At 36.5% G+C, this 18,959-nt stretch overlaps 2 protein-coding genes and 1 pseudogene across 2 annotated transcripts; all 3 read left to right on the top strand.

Moving 5' to 3' along the window:
• The first annotated feature begins 342 nt into the window (after nucleotides 1-342).
• On the top strand, nucleotides 343-2,404 carry LOC147857294 (uncharacterized). Its single transcript, XM_087328097.1, has one exon. The coding sequence runs from the start codon at nucleotides 638-640 to the stop codon at nucleotides 1,979-1,981; it is 1,344 nt and encodes a 447-aa protein (XP_087184223.1). The 5' UTR covers nucleotides 343-637; the 3' UTR covers nucleotides 1,982-2,404.
• A 7,172-nt stretch (nucleotides 2,405-9,576) lies between these two features.
• LOC147857293 (rop guanine nucleotide exchange factor 3-like) lies at nucleotides 9,577-14,737 on the top strand. The gene is made up of 7 exons (XM_087328321.1): nucleotides 9,577-10,470; nucleotides 11,674-11,790; nucleotides 11,874-12,028; nucleotides 12,313-12,387; nucleotides 12,817-13,092; nucleotides 13,237-13,590; nucleotides 13,777-14,737. Exons 1-7 carry the CDS (start codon nucleotides 10,215-10,217, stop codon nucleotides 14,233-14,235), a joined length of 1,692 nt encoding a protein of 563 aa, XP_087184447.1. The 5' UTR covers nucleotides 9,577-10,214; the 3' UTR covers nucleotides 14,236-14,737.
• Nucleotides 14,738-14,911: 174 nt separating this feature from the next.
• LOC147857292 (uncharacterized) lies at nucleotides 14,912-15,607 on the top strand (annotated as a pseudogene).
• Nucleotides 15,608-18,959: the final 3,352 nt, after the last annotated feature.

The following is an 18,959-nucleotide window of genomic DNA, read 5'->3' as shown; positions in this document are numbered from 1 at the left end:
TGAGATTCAAGACTGAATTTGACACCTCAGACATGATCTTTAGCTTGTACCTTGTCGAGATTCAAGATTGAGTTTGACACCTCGGACAAGATCTTTGATTCGTACCTTGTCGAGATTCAAGACTGAATTTGACACCTCGGACAAGATCTTTGACTCATACCTTATCAAGATTCAAGACTGGATTTGAGGAGTCAATCGAATTTCGGGGTACTGCGCTGCCTCTCGGGCCCGGCCAGTTTGTTAAAATAATACTAGTGCTCTTGTTAAAATACAAGTGAGAAGAAACAGAGCATCATCCATCCATCCATCCATAGCTATGGAAACAGAGCTCTTGGGATGAAACCCTAAATCCCTCTGCTCTCTTAGCCTTAATGCAGGTCAGAGAACACAGAGCATCACCACCCATATCCATATACTGAGCTCTTGTGATGAAACCCTAAAATCCCTCTGCTCACTTGACACTAATGTTCTTGTTCAAACACAGGTCAGAGAACACAGAGCAATCACCACCCATATCCATAGACTGAGCTCTTGTGATGGAACCCTAAAATCCCTCTGCCGACATAACACTACAGCCAGCTTCCATGGCCTGCGTCTGATTGCTTTAACCTCATCTCTTAGCCCCGCAGGTATATACATGACGAAGCTCTTTTCGCTCAGAGATATATGCTCTTTCAGCTTCATAAGGGTGCACAGACCTTTCTCCTCAGATAACCCTAAATCAGTGAGAAACCATGTTTGTATCGTTGCAAAGTCCACTTCTCGAAGCTTCTCCTCCCATGGATCTAACGAAGAGCAGCAGATTAATGGGAGCTCTCCTTCAAATCATGATGAGCGTTCTTGTTATAAGAAGCGGCCGTTCTGCAAGAGATGCATGAAAGCCATGAAGGTATGCATTTGCAAGCGTTTCCCAGAAATTGTTCCCAACAGGACAAAGATCACCATCCTGCAAAACCCTAAGGAGAAGGATCACGCACTCGGATCATCGAGAATCGCAATGCTTGGGCTTGATAACATAGATCTCTTGGCCGCTCCGGAGGCTGATGAATCAATAAGAATCCAGCAAAGATGCCGATCTCGCCAGAAAAAGTGTGAATTGGACTCCAAAGAGTCCTCAGTGTTGCCAGAGATAGAAATTGTAAGGCTTGGCAAGATCATATCCAATGTATTTAAGGATAGCATGTATTGCAAAGATGTAACAGATGTATTATGTGAAGGCAAATCCCATGGTATGCTTTGTAATATGGTATCAGAGGAAGCTCCCAATGGCATGCTTTGCAATATGGTGTCAAATTCATGTATGCAATATGGTATCGAATTCATGGAAGGTTCCGATGATGAGATGCGCCGCATGTATGCAACTTATGGTTCCAATAGAGAACCTTCCATGTGCATCAATGGAGCAGCTCTCTTTGATGTGGATCCTTCCATCCATACCAATCATAAGAACATGAATTGTTCTATGTGTATAAAGCATGGCACCAATGTTGCCGATGGTCATGGAGAGAGCAAATCGCATGTCCCTACGCTCGAGGAATTGAAAGGTTTGATTCCCCATGGGGTCTCTCTCCTTTACCCTAGTGAGAAAGCTATGGAACTATCCACTGCTCTTGTGCATGGAAAAGACCAGAGCCATCGTCCTTTATGCCGTCACCTCATTGTGTTGGACGGTACATGGTCCAAGGCAAAGCGGATGTATATGGAGAACCCTTGGCTTCATGACCTACCACATTATAAGCTGTTGGTTTCCACCCCTAGTCTATATGGGTCTGTTAGGAAAGAACCAAAACCTGAGTATATATCCACACTAGAGAGCATTGTGTATGCCTTGAAGGTATTGGAACCAGATATTACTGAAGGCCTTGATGGTTTGCTGGCAGTATTTGATTCAATGCTCGAGGACCAGAGGCATTTCGTGAACATGAAGCAAAAGAAGATCCAACCGAAAAATTTTAACATTAAGATGCATGACCGTGCATGACACAATCGGTGCTCACACGAATGGAGAGATGGGGCCTTAGAATCACTATATTCTAAGAGTGAAGTATGCGATATCCGAATTTTGTGAGTATGTAACGACATGGAATGAGTCGAAAAGTTTGGCTACATGAATTGGCATAGGCTGTGATTTTCTAAAGTCTGAGAGAAAAGAAAGATATATTAACGTCATCTAAGTCCAAATTTGGCCCATGAGACAACTATAACTAACATGCACCATCCCAAAATTTGATAGTTTCCAGGAAGCAAACTAAAATATGACCTACATTACTCTACACATTCCCACTAGACCAAGATCGACCAAAAAATGTGTTGTCATCTCTAAGTTGCCACCCATCGCCCTAGATGGTTGGCGTTTGTGCACTTGTTGTCTACGGTCAGGGATGATTCTAGCAAGATTTTTGATCTAGTGGCACATCAATTTTGTGTATGCTCTTCTACATCTCTAAACAAACAATAATTAGCCCTGTCATGAGTGTTAGTTCTAGCATAAGTTTTACGATGATCACTAGCCCTATGTTTGATTGTGCTTGGAGGGTGCTATGAAATATTCGGAGAGAAAGTGCCTCTGGTCAATAAAATGCTTTTTGTGCCCTTGAGGTGACTAAAAGGTTTTGAACTTAGAGGGCTTGAAATAATATTTGCATAAAATTTTGTTGTATTTCTCAAAAAAAATAAGGTTAATTCACAAAATTAATGAATCTCAAATGTTGGAGCTGAATACTTGCAAGTATATACTTCGAGTTTGAATGACAATAACCCAAGTAAAACACAATTTCTTTGGAATGTTTGGTTATACAGCAAATAGTTTATAGTTTTAGCAACATTGAAATACTACATTGTGTTTGGTGAAACCAAGGCAAAAACTTTCACATTTGATGTTCTTTGAACGATTTGGATTCAAAGGATCCTTTACATGCCATATAATTTGGAAAATATGATTGAAATGGCATGAGTTCATGTTTATTTCCCTTATGCCCCTACATTTTTGTAATTTGTCCACATGCCCTTCTTTAGCAATTTTATTTTTTTTCTTCAAAGATTTTCTTTAGTAGTATTAAGGAAAAACACCTGAAGGCTACAACTTCAGCTTGTTTGCCTAGAAGCTTACAAAATGATAATAATAATAATAATATACTTCACATTAGTTTTTTAAAAGGCATATTAGCTACAACATACAAAACAATTCCAACCCTCTGTTTCAATCGTTCAGCATGTACTAAAGATGTTCAACATAACCATACCAACATACCATACTCAGGATATCCACAAAGTAGGTCCATTTTCCACATACCCTATTATAAGTATATTGCATGCCACTACATCTCACTTTTGAAGGGCACATACATCAATATCCCATCTTGATTTTGTAGATCCTCAATACAAGTTGTGATAGCATAAGCGAGGCACATTTTGCGTACATGTCTATCAAAGCATTACCAAGAGATCGATCTCTTTCGTATCCATCTTTAGCAATCTCCTTGTCCCAATTACCCATCTTTGAGTAGGCAACACTCACCGTTATCAAAAACTCAAGAAGTATGCTTCATCTTTCCACATCGTCCATCTCGCCATTACCTTCAAATTCATGTAATGAACATAGTAGTTTATCCTTCGTTCGAATGTGAGCATGTCCTCTAGTTCCCTAATGAGAACATTTTTCCTTTGTTTTCCTTTAACCTATTCTCCACCTTGTAATAAAACACAGTAGGCCGCCTTGATTAGCCCACACCTATTGTCTCTCATGTCGAAACAAACCATCTTCGTTTCTTAGCAATTTCATATTCTACTTGATTGATTATATGATCAATTCAAGAGGAGGGGGTTCCCCAAAGACAATTGTTAACAATAAAGAAGACTCAGAAGTTGTAGGAGACCATAAATGTTTTTGCCAAGGGTTAAATTCGGTAACACCAGGATTATGGTTTATTGATGCCACACATCGCCACATGGCCATCATTGTTCTTTTCCTCAAATCTAGTCATATGCATAGATCCACATGGGATATCAAGCATATCATAAAAGAGGTTTGAGAGGCTCGCAAGTGTCCCTTCCCTAGCAAGGGTCATAAAGGTCTCTATGAGATTCTACCTACTTGCTACCACGTTGGGCTATTTGGGAGTTTTTCCTTTTAAAGTTATAGCCAATAAGAAATATGAAAAGCTTGGTGTGAGCCCGTGCTCAACAAATGAAGCTTGCGAACTTTGCAAAAAGTGCAACTCAAAGAAATGCCCAAGGCTGGAAAAACTAGTTAGGCATAAGATATATTGAAAAATAGATCAATAAAATATCGATGATACACCCGAGAATTGAAACCTCGTGATTGAAAGCAAGTGTCATGTGGAATCTTTATGCTTCGAAAATTATATATTATCCTCAATGTTGATTACAAGAAGCCAAAAGCTTGGAATAGCTTCTCAAAGTTACACAACACATGGATAACACATATTATAGTGGTTCCCAAGAAAAAGAACAAAATGGGGTTGTGTGTGTTATAGATCCGCTCCCTCAAATGAGAACTAATGATGAAAAAATGCTAAGTAAAAAACGGTCGCCTTGCAAAAGAAAAGAAAAGAAAAAGACAAACACACACACACATATGTACATACAAATGCCCGCCTTCGTATCGATTTTGAATTTATCGTTACCGTTAGGAGAGATTGAATAATAATCAAGATCGATGGATGATTGATTGACTATTTGTATTGGGCCCACAAAAGTTATAACTTGTTTTGGGGCTTTAATTTAGAACACATATATTGGCCATTTGGTCATGAGTTTTCACTCTTTTTACTTACGATTCATTAGTTACTTTTTGGCCTTCATCTTATCTATTCAAGAGTTGGCATACTCGATATATACGGGTTTTTTTTCCTTTCTTCCTCCTCACAACACTTGTTACATAACATGTGACCTTGGAATATATGATTCCTATCCGAGATGCACTTGGTGATATTCGTTCGTGGGGAAAATCTTTGTCACATCACACTTGGTAGAGTTTTTGTTTTATTTGGAGTGTCTCAATGTGTGCAAGATAAAGATAATTGCACAATGTCCTATAGAGTTTAAGTTAGTGAGGATTGTGGTCCCAGAAGTTGGGTTATCAATTGGAGAACGATATCAATTTATTTCATAGCCAAGTTTATTGGATAAAACCCTATGACATAACATATAGCCTTTCAGTGGTGTGACGTGCATACTTTCCCCATTGTATATTATATATTATACTGACATGTATAAGAATCACATGCAATATGCAAAAGTACCCTCCTCGTAATATTATATATGAATGTTGAATACTTGATATATGAGTTTCTTGTAACTTTCATACTTTGCATCCACGTGTTTTTCAATCACGCTTCTAATTCAATCTCGACTTTTGATTTGGCCAAGTTCATGTCCTTTACATAATTGCTAGTGTTATTCAAACAACTCTTTGTCACCTTTTTGTTTGCCTACAAACCTTGCAAACCATTTGATTATCTTATTTAGAGTTTTGTGCGCATTTAACCAAGGAACGACCTCTCATTAGGAGCTTAGTATCCTAGCCAACTCAAACCTATGTGGCTCGCTTTAAGTGTTGGAGTTCATGTTTGTTCCAAGATTGCAATCAACCCATACGTCGTGAATTGCAAATTCACCTAATCATGCTAGTTTCCCATGTAATTTAAATTGTATGACTGCATGTACATTATTGTCTATTCTACTAGCTTGTGATTCTTACAATAGCTAAGTTTGTTAGTATCCTCCAATATACGAAGGCAGATATTAATAACAATTTTCAAGGTAAATTGGATCACACAAGATTTGGATGGTATACAACTATAATTGAAACTATTGTGTTCTGAAGTTGGTTATATGATTATATAAATAAGTTGTGCATGTTTGTGAACAAAATGTTTCTTCCAACATTACCTACCAATTTCGACATGCGTAAAACTCTCATTTTTCGCACACTCTTTTTCCGCATCACTACTTGTTCATTTTACTCCTAGGATAATTGTATCCTTCTTGGCTATGTGTTTCGTGGTTTAAACCTAACTAAATATCATGACGTGATCAATTGCATCACAAAGTAGGTCGTAATCATGACACTCAACCATCCCCGGTTTTTTATTGTAATTAGTTCATATCATGGCACTCGACCCCATAAGACTTTTAACTATAAACTAATTCATATCAGGAAACTCGGCACTATACGACAGTATCATATCAATAAATTGTTGTTATTAGCTTTTTCAGGTATCCGTAACCAACATCTCATTCAACTTTTAAATGGAATTTTATATTCAACTTAAATTTTAACATCGTCATCAATCACTACTCTCAGAAATAGTTTAAGTTTGATCAAATAACTAAATAAAATTCTAAAAATATTAAAAACTCATTAAGTTGGAGTATATTTATCCTAGACAAGAACTTGCCTTATGAGCAATGTGATAACATACGAGCTTAAAACAATGGTTGTACGTGTCAAATGATGAGTAATGCGATAACATAGGATAGGGCTAATTGATCATGTAAATAAACGAACAAATGCATTACAAGGTTCGATTTCATATCAATGGCTATTGTTTATTGTAATCTAGTAATAGTGGCAAAAACTTGTGTCCTAACCCTAGGCATGTTAATGTAGATCTATGTTTCAAAAGAAAATGTAAAATATACTACATTGTGAGAAAAGTTGTTATGCATGTGACTGAACCCTTATGTATCTCGTGGTTATGGTATGTCATCTCCATGACATTAGATAGTGTTGGAAGATTATGTCATTATATTCGGATCCATAACATTTTGTTACGACATAGAACTTGCATTCTATCAGAAGGAGCAATTGAGGTTGCTTGTAGCAATTCATTAGAAAAGTTTACATGTCAATGGAGCATTCCAAGTTCAAGTGCATCTAATGGCGATCTACTTGGACCAAACTTGTTATATTTAGTTGAAATGACGCATGAATGGAAAAAGGTTTCATTGAAGAAGGTTTCATGACTTGGACTATGCGAAATCTCCACAAACTCGAATGCCCTGACCGCTTGCCTAGGGCCAACATCTCATCTCGGGACATATCTGAACACTTTACAGTCGTGATCATAACATTAGCATGCATCTTATGAGGATTGTAATTATAGAGGACTCGCAAAGTGGAGTTGCATCTACATTTGAGTTTGAATATGCACTACTTTGTTGGGTGGAAAGTTGTATCAAGTCACTATAACATTTCATACATATATCTATGGTATCTCTTTCTCCTCAATACCTTATCTTTTGTCCCTCAATACACAATATGTAGAGAATCAAAGTTTGATCCTCCCCATGGGCTTGCACCTATCTCAATGATTGTGTCCATTCTCTTGTGGACTTTGACATGAACCTATCTATCTCTATGTGTATGATGTTTCTTCCATCATCATAAAATGATGGGGACGAACGTAAAGATAGGAATATCATTTTGCTTCTCCATTATGTGAACATAAGTTATTGAAGTGTGAGGCTCTAGATTAGTCGGGTTCAGAATGAAAGTTAGGAAGGCATAACAACCTTACTTGGTCCAATGAAAAGGAAGTGCCATTGACATTTTGCAATTGCATAAGAGGAGTTGTAGACAATTTGAAGTATGTGTTCATAACAAGTTAGAAAATAAAACACTTACCATTTGAAGAAAGTACGGTTCAACTTGAGCTTTCGGAGGTGTGATGGAATAAGAGAGTGACACAACCAAATGGTGTTCATGGCACATTGAGTCTTTAAGAGTTTCTGATCCTTCCATCGTAAGAATGCAACACCGATTCCTGGGCACCCACTTTTATCTCCATCATACGCATATTGTTGGACAATCTCCAAAAGCGTCGCATGAAAGTGGTCAAGTTTTGTGGGGCAATATCACTATAGCCTTAAGGTGAAAAAAACAAACAAACTTTTGGACCCTCGAGCTTGAGTCTCAACGAGGGCCACACATACAATGCACGTTATGTTTGTCTTCATCATTTACATACATACATACATACATACATACATACATACATACATGGGTACATACATACATGGGTACATACATACATACATACATGGGTACATGGGTACATGGGTACATACATACATACATACATACATACATACATACATACATGGGTACATACATACATGGGTACATACATACATACATACATGGGTACATGGGTACATGGGTACATACATACATACATACATACATACATACATACCTACCATACAATACATACATAGTAATAAATACACACACATAGATACATGCATGCATACATACATAATACATGAATATATACATACATACATAAAATACATATGTATATACAATACAATTATACATCACACATAGATACATGCATGCATACATACATAATACATGAATATATACATACATACATAAAATACATTTTAAATGCATGCATACATACATATATACAATACATGCATACATACATAGGTACAATACATGCATACATACATAGATACAATACATGCATACATACATAGATACAATACATGCATACATACATAGATACATAAAATACATGCATACGTACATACATACATAAAATACATGCATACATACATTTATGTCTTCAATTGATTACATACATATTTGAAGCTAAAATTTGAGCAGGTTTTTGCAAGCATGTGAAACACCGCTCCTACAACACAATTTAAAAAATAAAAAATAAAAATGAAAGCAAAAAAGAGAATTTACCTTTTTTCTAGATTTATTTAACAATATTTGAAAAATAATAGCCCCCCCCCAAAAAATAAAAACAGTTTGAACAAAGGAACCAAATGCAAGCATAAATAAAAGGGCATCAAAATCAAATAAAGGAATAAAAAAAATAGAAAAGCGAATCAATAAATAGAGAAGTAAATAAACGAGATTATATATATATATATATATATAAAATAAAGAAATAAAAATATAAAAAAAATAAAAAATAAAAAATAAACGATAAAAAATAAAAAATCGATAAATAAAGGAATAAAAAAATAGAAAAGCGAATCAATAAATAGATATAAAATAAACAAATAAAATATAAAATATAAAAGATAAAATATAAAAGATAAAATATAAAATATAAAATATAAAATATAAAATATAAAATATAAAATATAAAATATAAAATATAAAATATAAAATATAAAATATAAAATATAAAATATAAAATATAAAATATAAAATATAAAATCAAATCAAATAAAAATAAAAATTATAAAATATAAAAATAAAAAGAAGATCGATAAATAAATAAATATGATTTCTGTTTTTCAAATAAATCGATCGTCTTCTTCTTCTTCTTCTTCTTCTTCCTTCTTCTTCTTCTGAGTGAAAAATGAAGCAAATTTAACGCAGGAGTCGAGTTCGCCATCGCCATCGCCATCGCCGGAGCTTCTCCTTCCTTTCGCAAGCCTTTCTACTTCTCTCTTTGCTAATTCCTTACTTCCTTTTCTGTTTAGTTCTTTGTTCGGGAGAAGAAGAAGGAAAAGAAGGAAAAGAAGAACAAGAAGAAGAAGAAGAAGGAAAAGAAGAAGAAGAGAATTCGCCATCGCCCCGAGCTTCTTTTTTCTTTCTTTGTTTCTTGACCATTCTTTCCTCTTTCTCTTCGGTTCATCTGTTTTTTTTTTTTTACCTCTTCTCTGACTGGAACACGAGAAAAGAGAGCTCGCCATCGCTGGAGCTTCTCCTGTTCTCTCATTCTTTCTTTGCTTCTTGATTCTGTTTATTTCTTTCTGCGTCTCTTCTCTCCGTGTCTCTGAGAGAACAGAAAAGAGATTTCGCCATCTCCGTAACTTCTGTCTCCTTCATTGCTTCTTCCTTCTTTCTCCGTAAGAGATTTCTGGCTAATTCCTTCTTCTTTCTAGAAACACTCTTCTTTTTCCTTCTGTGATTCTGTGTGTCTGTGTGTGTGTGTGTGTTTGTCTCTGAGAACAGAAAAAGATTTTGCAATTGGCTTTCTTGCTTCTCTTTTTCTTGCTAATTCTTCTTGTATCTTCTTACTTCTTCATGTATCTTGCTTCTTAACATTCTTCAATCAATTCGTTCATTTTCTTCGAGCTCATATCCATCCGATCTTTTCTCTCCAGACAAGCCATTCATCCATGTTTGTCTGCAACTCTCAACCTCCTCATGTGAAATAACAATTAGCAGCTGAATTATGAAAAGAAACCTCTGATCAGATACTCAGTAAAACATGGAACACCTTCCTCGTGCTCAATGTAACCTGTCAAACTTTACAGAAAGTTTAGATTGTGCTACTTCTGAGACTTCAAGTCTGAGCTTTGGGACCGACGAGAATAGGAATGGTGAAGGATATTCCTTTTCGAGCAGTAGCATCAGCAGCAGCTGCAGTACTGACACTCCTCCCCTGCAGGAGCAGCAGCAGAAGAAGAAGCGGGATCAGACTAAGAAACATTCTTCTGTCATCCGTGGAAATGAAAAGGATTCTGGTAAGGTTACTGACATATTAATGAAGTCTTAAGAAACAGTGAATTTAATTTCACAATTAACTTCTAGATGCATTGGAAACTTCTATTTATCTTCACAATTCACGTTTGGATGCATTAAATCTGCATCTTTCTGAATTGGAATTGGATTACCATCTTTTACATAATCTGAGCTCTGTACATTTTTGGAACAAACTTCACCTTCCATTGTTAATTTCTTATTCTACACTTTGGAAACTTCTCATTTACTATTAAATGATTTGGAATCTGTATATATTTGGTAGATTAAACCTCAAGTATTGTGATAATTGATTTGGAATCCATAGCTTCGCGTCATTATAGACGTCTTAGAATCTTAAAAAAAAGAGAGGATTGCTTCTTTTAATTCTAGGGATTGAGTCAACAATTAAGGGCCAAGTCTGAACTTGCTGGGAGGCCTTGGGTCTGGATATAAATATGAGGCCTAGCTAACCTCATAAGGGGGATCATGTGAGTAGAGTACCTTGAGACCGCCGTGAACTTGTGGTGAACACACTCTTGTGTTGAGTGTGATCCAGTGCTAGGTACAACTCATTGTCCATACACGGTGGTATGGGACACCATTCAGGGCTAGGGTCTGTCTTAACCCCTTCACTTGGGAGTGGTCCAGGCGAATTAGTGCCCTTCTGTATCTCTTTGTCTCTTTATCTTCTTATCTATTTCCCTATTATCATGCTTACATTAGATATGTCCGTGACACATTTAGTTTTGGATTATATAATTCTACATATTTCAAAGCACTTATTATTCATTGTGAAGCTCATATAATTGGTGGATTTAAACTTTACATTTACACCGTACAGAAAGTATTTAGGTGAAGTTTGCATTGCCGTGTAGATGCTGTGTGTATGTTGATTGTTGTTTGCATTTTCTTTAGATTCTTTGAAATCTGTATTTTTTTTGGAATGAAAATGTAAATTTCATTTAGTTTTTTTGCAATCTGTGCTTTTTATGGCTCACATATAATTTCTACATATGTGGCTAACCTAGTCTGGTTCCCTACTTTCTTGATTCAAGCCAACCTTTCTTTATTTTGCAGAGATTGTAATGAATGAAGGAAAAATTTGCAGAAGTTGTGCATTTTACAGTTCACATATAATGTCTAGATATGCAACAACCTAGCCTGGTTTCTATATGCTTTCTTGATTCAAGCTGATTATTTTGCAGAGATTGAATTAATGAAGGAAAAATTTGCAAAGCTACTTCTGGGTGAAGACATGTCTGGTGGTGGAAAGGGAGTCTGCTCTGCTCTTGCGATCTCGAATGCCATTACTAATCTTTCTGGTATTATATGGTTGTTTCATAAAAACAAAGCACTGGACATCCAAACTGGTTAGTTAAAGATGGAGTTATACCATGTTCTGCAGTATCAGTGTTTGGAGAAATATGGAGGCTTGAACCTCTAAGTGTGGAGCGCAAGGCTCTATGGAAACGAGAGATGGAGTGGTTGCTCTCCATTGCGGATCATATTGTCGAGTTTGTACCATCATTGCAAACCTTTCAAGATGGTAGCACATTTGAGGTAAAATCTACATACACAAACATCTCTACCATTTCTCTCCAAACAAATACTATGCATCAGTAAGAATGTTTCGATTCATAAATGAATTTGGATGTAATGTCAAACTTTGGTCATCTTGAGATAGAAAGCAATAAAAATGTCCCTAATTCTTGGAATGGCCTAGAAGGTTAAACTATTAGATAGATTACTCAAGGGTTAAGATGAAGAAAAAGACGATGACAATGGAGAACTATGCAAAATCACTCATGTAACTGTAGCTAAGAAACAGTCGTCCTTCCTTTCAGGTCATGGTTAACAGGCCACGTGCTGATCTCCAAGTTAACATACCAGCTCTGAAGAAGTTGGATGCTATGCTTTTGGTAAATATTTTGCAGCATCTGAATAATATTTGTCCATCTCTTTTGTAGTTGTCTTATGTAAACCTTTATTTGGTTTCAAGAATAACTAGAAAGTTTCCATCTTTAGAAAACGAATTCTGCAATTCATTTTTCTGTCTGAGCCTTCTGTTTGAATAATTTATTTTTGTGCCTGCTGTCTCACTAAACTGTTGTAAATCATATTTTTCTTCATTTTATTTCTAGAAGGTTCTTTAAAGGGTGGTTTATCATCATACTTTGGAAGTTCCTTTTGCAGTAGTTTCTTTTAAAATTCTGAGCTATCTTTGGTATCAGGAACCACTAGACTGTTCAAAGAACTTCTTTGTTGCTTCTTTTCTAACTAGACTGCATTGAATTATGGTTTTTCATCACTTCTACTTCTTTTTTATATGGGTTTTCATTTCCTTTCAGGAATCACTAGACTGTTTCTCTCAGACTGAGTTCTGGTACGTTGAACAAGGGACCACTGATGAGGATGAGGATGGTTCCCAGAGGCACAGGGATGAAGAGAAGTGGTGGCTGCCTACGGCTAAGGTCCCTGGAGATGGATTGTCAGAAGGGGAGAGGAAAAGACTTCAGCATCAAAAGGATTGTGTAAATCAGATTCTCAAGGCTGCTTTGGCAATAAATTCCCAAGTCTTGTCCGAAATGGAAATCCCAAATGTTTATTGGGATGCACTTCCAAAGGTATTCTAACTGGAATGAGCTTAATGTGTTGATTGCGTTTTAATGCAACCTTAATGATTTATAAATCTAACCTGCATTCCTACAGTTTTTCTGCTTTTAAATGAAAGATGAGCCAATCCTTAATTTTTTTCTTCTTTTTCAAAGACGGGGAGGGCAAGCCTTGGAGAATCCTTGTACAAAGACATCACATCAGAGTGCTTTTCTCCAGAGACATTTCTTTCCACTTCTGATGTTTCAAGTGAGCACAAAGTTATAGATCTGGCGAATCGCCTGGAAGCTGCAATTCATGTGTGGAGACGTAGAAACCCTTCAAAACCTGCCCATAAGATACATCAGAGCACAAAACAACCTTGGGTAAAAGTGAAAGATTTTGTATCTGATGGCGTGAGGCGGGATCTGCTTGCACACAGAGCCCAGAGTACTTTGGTCTGCTTAAGGCAGAGATTTCCTCATCTCCGACAGTCCTGTTTAGATGTGACAAAGATCCAATATAACAAGGTACTAATCTGTCGTTGACACGTGTACCATTTTTTTGCCATACAACCTGCTATCGTTGCCGCTTTTAAAAACAATATTACTGAAATAGTTCCATAGCTTTGCATGTTTATGTAGGTTATGCTTCATTTGGATAGCTATAACTCATTGTGTATATGAGGTTTTTGACTTTGTTTATTGATATTCTAGGATGTTGGTCAATCAATCTTAGAGAGCTACTCAAGAGTACTAGAAAGCCTAGCATCCAACATCATTGCTCGTGTGGATGATGTACTATATGCTGATGAGATGAACAGGCGTGTGATGCCACAGCTGCCACATTCGATGAGAATACACAGTCCATCTCGGCAACAAGAGCTCTCATTCAAATATTCTCTCAATCTGACTTTGTATGGGACACCCTTTGAGACACCAAGTGTCTCTCGTATGCCATCACCGAGCTCAAAGAGAACTGCATGCTCCCCTACCCATGCCAATCACAACATACAAGCCTTGTCAGATTTTATCTATTTCGATTATGAGTTGGAACGTGACAACATCCGTAACAAGAAACCACCACCTTTGATGCAACTGAGTAAATCCGGACTTCTGTCAAGAAGCATGAATAGCAGTAGATCTCAGTCGGTTTATCCAGTTTACGAAGAATAATCATGCAAGAAAATATATAGCCCAATGTTGTAAATGCAAGAGATGGTCTCAATCATCAACACAGAGTTGATGATTCCATCAAATCCTCGAAATGGTTTGTCAATGTAGAGTTGATGATTTCATCGAATCCTGGAAATGGTGATATATGCTTTTAAGATTTCAGATGCATGAGTTGTGGATTCACCTCCCCGTTAATTCCCCATTATTCTCAATTTAATGGAAGAATAATGGAAGAATTCTTTTCTTTCCTTTTCCAGCATTGGCTCAGTATCCATCATGTCAACTGAACTTTGTTAGTTCAACCCTTTAGATGTAAAAAGGGTACATCTCAAAGTTGAAATGCTTGTGAACATGAAGATGCAAGATACAGATCAAGATATCAAGAACTGCACTTAATTAGCTTTTTCAAGTTAAGTTGTTTCTTCTTATTTTGGAATTGGTCGTATATGATCATTCATTTTGTCTCATTTTGGAATGAGTTGATCTCCAAGATCTTGTCTTTGCTTGTGGAGAAAAAAACTCTCCGTGTCTTCATGGTTTGTGAAATCTAATATATGGACTTGCATTAGAAATCGTTAACACTCATCCAAGCATTGTGTATACAGTTATAGTTGGTTGGATTTTTTATAACTAGTATTTTGTTAGATTCCAATGAGACTTATTGGTGTGTTATTTGATGCTTGCTTGCTTCACAATTCACAAGCATTTGTGGTGGATTGGATTTGTTGGTTATGTATTAGATTTCAAAGAGAGATATCATGAGAATTTGATGGTTCACAAGGTAATCAAGGGGTGTAAAGTAGAGACTTGCAAGTAGTGTCCGATGCACATAATATGATGTGATTTGGTTCGAGGGCACACATTACCGCATGGATAGCATTGACAATAATTGGTACATGAGGGATTGTGGAGTGATTGGCATGTATGAGGGGGGACATGGACAAATAGAGGAATATTGTGGAATAATCCAAAAAATCATCAAGCTTGGAGATTTTATGTCTACTATCACTTGGTTTATAGATGTAATGGGTAACATTCCTAGATCCTCCATCAGTTTACACGCTAGTGGATGTACGACAATCAGCTCAACAAAGCACTACAAAGAGGGGATATTCATCTTGCCATCCCAATGTGAACATGTATCTATTGTACATATATAATTGATCTAAATATTCAATTATCTATCAACACATATAACAAATATCATATTTATGTACAATGCTTATATGTCAACGATATATTATTATAATTGCAAGCAATTTTTCATCCTATGTTTCATAATGACAAGTGGTAGTACATGATTCCAATGAGCCCACATACGAAATCTAATCAAGGTATTACTTATGATATGTGTGATATTGGTGGTGATTGACACATGTACAATAGATGGTGCCGAACAACGGAATCAGGATGATCTAGTCCAAGATGCAATATCTAATGAATAGATGGTGCCCACGTACGAAATTAGTTCTTCAACGCATCCTTACATGACATTCATATGGTCGGTACCTCAACAAGTCATAACAACTGAGAGTTGCACAATCGTATGCACTTGATGAAGGTATTGATTATGATGTGTGTGATATTGGTGGTGATTGACACACATGTAGAATAGATAGTGCCAAACACCTGAATCAGGACGATCTAGTCTAAGATGCAATATCTAATGAAGATAACGTTAATGATCATCTTCCCTTGGACTTGTGCATTGAGTTAGGATATGGGACATTGATACAATGATATCGATGAATATGTGTCTAATGACAAGGTTTCTTTGTAATTGGTGCATTTGTAAACCAACACTCTTGATATGATTTAATATATAGATGAATTTATAACATATTTACCAAATTTCTCCACCCATTATTATAACAATTGGTTTATGTGTCAAACCAGTACAATGCAGTGCATCTATAGTGTGGATGACTAGCGTCTAATTTGTGTTTACGTTGCACCAAAATCTGGCTTTCTGCACATCTACTTCTTATCAAACTTGTTGTAAACATCACATTGAATAGCCCATCCAAATGTGTGTTTAATCATGCATCTCACGTCTAAGTTTAGGCTAAAATAAGAATTGTTTTTGCATCTACCTCGTACAATAACTCAGTCCACTCTTCAAGTAAGGTCACTACATTTTTTTGCCTATAAAGGCCATCACCCACGATGGAATTTGTTGGAGCTTTTTGAAGTTCCTACTAATCCAATTGCAAAAGACTATCTTATCCCAACTTCAACATTTTCAAGAAGAGGTGTTGATCCATTTAGAAGACACTCGATCCTCACACTTCAACATAAATTCCAGACTAGTAAACAGTTATACCACAAATTATACTATCTTTAGAGACACCAAATACTTCCAGACTCTAAAGAAAAGGATTGTGAATATTACGACCATTGCGAGAAGCAAAGCAAATATTGTCGGAATAGGGAGAGCAATTGTAGCTCTCCCACTTGGTACTAAGATCATCATAGAAGATGCTATACCCCTGAGTCCAGTCACACTCTATTAAGCTTTAAAGATATATGTACTGATGGCTATCATATAGAGACTAAAAAATGAGGATGGCCTAAAATGGCTTCTCATAACGAAATTAGACGTAAATAAAAAGACTGTTGTTGAAAAGTTCCCTTCTATGTAATCTGGCTTGTACTACACTAATATAAATCCCCAAAATGTTGCTATGAAAACAATCTTTAAGAATCCCAAGCTTTATAGAATAAGGCATGATAGGTTAGGACGTTTAGGTCTAGGGACAGTGAGAAGAATCATCTCACGTTCAAATGGCCATAATTTGAAAACGAAGGATTTTCAAATCACTAAAATTTTGTTTGTGCCAACTGAGCCAAAGGGAAATTAATCCTTAGACCCTCTTATTTGAAGGTGCAAGCAAAATCACCAATATTCCTAGAAAGAATACAAGGAGACATATGTGGTCATGTTAATCCTATATCTGGACCATTTCGGTACTTCATGGTGTTAATGGATGCATCATCTAGATGGAGCATTATTTGCTTACTATCTACTAGAAACCACACTTTTGCGTGGCTTATTTCCCAAATAATCCAATTAAGGGCCAACTTCTCGGATAACCACATTCAATCCATAAGAATGGATAATACCAAGGATTTTACCTCAAAGGTATTCAATGATTATTGTATGGCATTGGGAATTAAACTAGGACATTCAGTACCACATGTCCACACTCAAAATGGTTTCGTTGAATCATTAATTAAGAGAATAAAGCTTATAGCTAGGCCATTGCTAATAAAGAGCAATTTACCAACTACATGTCGGGGACATGTTGTCTTGCATGTTCCAACATTAATTCAATTCAAACCTACTGCATACAATGTTGTATCCCCTATACAACATTTACATGGACAAGAACCGAATATTTCCCATCTTCAAAAATTCGGATGTGCTATATACGTCCCAATACCATCACCTAAGTGTATGTCAATGGGGCTTCATAGAAAATTGGGAATCTATGTAGGTTTTGAATCTCCATCTATAATTAACTATTTAGAACCATTGATAGGCGACCTTCATACGACTCGCTATGATGACAATATATTTAATAAAGAAGATTTCCCGGCATTAGGGGTAACAATCGGCAACGGTTCGGTTTGAACCGAACCGTGAAACCGCGGCTTAACGGTTTAAACGGTTTGGTTCAGGTTCAAGTTTTTTTTAAACGGTTCGGTTCAGTTTCAACAGTCAAAAACCGCGGTTTAAAGGGTATTTATTTTTATTTTTAACTTTTAAAAAAATAAATAAATTTAAAAAGATTGTTTTTAAACAATCTTTTTATTTTTAGAACTTATTATCACATTTTAGGAATATCTTTAAAAATTTAAAATTTTAAAAATTAAAATTTGACCTACGTTGAAAACCGAAACCGCGGTTTTAATGGTTTGAAAATTTTAACGGTTTTGTGGTTCGGTTCAGTTTAGGTATCAAAATTTTTAAACGGTTCGGTTTTGACCCTCTCAAACCAAACTGAACCGTTGCCGATTGTTAATTAGGGGGAGGAAAGTACCTGAAAAGGGTTGAATGCTGAGAAATTGAGTGGGAAACGATTGAGTTATCAAACTCAACTTTATGGTACGGCCAAATGATTGGTTAGAAATCTAGTTATCTAGATTTCTGTGTACAAAGTAGTCGATGCCTTTATGGGTCGTCCCCCCAATCCCAATGTACATGTTGTACTTGTGTCAGCCCACCATCTCCTTAATGAGAGGAATCCAAGGGCTTGTAGGGTTGGATGAGTTGAGCGAGGTAATCTACTTTCTGTTTCTACACCTAACTACCACACACTCTCTCTCTCCCCCCATCCCAGCTCTCAATCTCTACCACACAAACAGTGCACACTACGCAAAGCTTCCGCAACAAAAACACACTTGCTTCTTTACATGGTATCAGAGCAAGAGGGTTGAAGACAACCTCAGCAATCGCCATCAACAAGTGCTGCAAGGAAAGATGTGCACTAGTCAGGAGAAACAAGGGAGAAAGTTGATCAAGGGGAGATGAACAAGCAAATGGGGAGCTCGCTTCCTACATAAGAGTTGGAGCACGGTAATTATGCAGCATGTTACCTGCTCAAGCAGGGCTATTGGAGCTATATTGAGAGCGCGAATGAAGAGGTGCCAGTCCCATTAAACTAAGCATGATGTACTCCTCAACAACTACTATCTCCTAAACATAAGCTCATGACACTGTA

The sequence above is a fragment of the Azolla caroliniana genome, unplaced genomic scaffold (assembly GCF_043228905.1).
Source record: "Azolla caroliniana isolate FFs.n. ecotype wild unplaced genomic scaffold, voAzoCaro1.0.p SCAF_12, whole genome shotgun sequence".
NCBI classification, from domain to species: Eukaryota; Viridiplantae; Streptophyta; class Polypodiopsida; order Salviniales; family Salviniaceae; genus Azolla; species Azolla caroliniana.
This window is presented reverse-complemented; position numbering and strand designations above follow the sequence as displayed.

Bases quoted from the DNA above. Each gene is read 5' to 3' on its own strand.
- LOC147857293 (XM_087328321.1), top strand. From the start codon at position 10,215: ATGGAACACCTTCCTCGTGCTCAATGTAACCTGTCAAACTTTACAGAA. The intron at 10,471-11,673 runs GTAAGGTTACTG...ATTATTTTGCAG, and splicing joins TGGAAATGAAAAGGATTCTG to AGATTGAATTAATGAAGGAA. The intron at 11,791-11,873 runs GTATTATATGGT...CATGTTCTGCAG, and splicing joins TGCCATTACTAATCTTTCTG to TATCAGTGTTTGGAGAAATA.
- LOC147857294 (XM_087328097.1), top strand. From the start codon at position 638: ATGACGAAGCTCTTTTCGCTCAGAGATATATGCTCTTTCAGCTTCATA.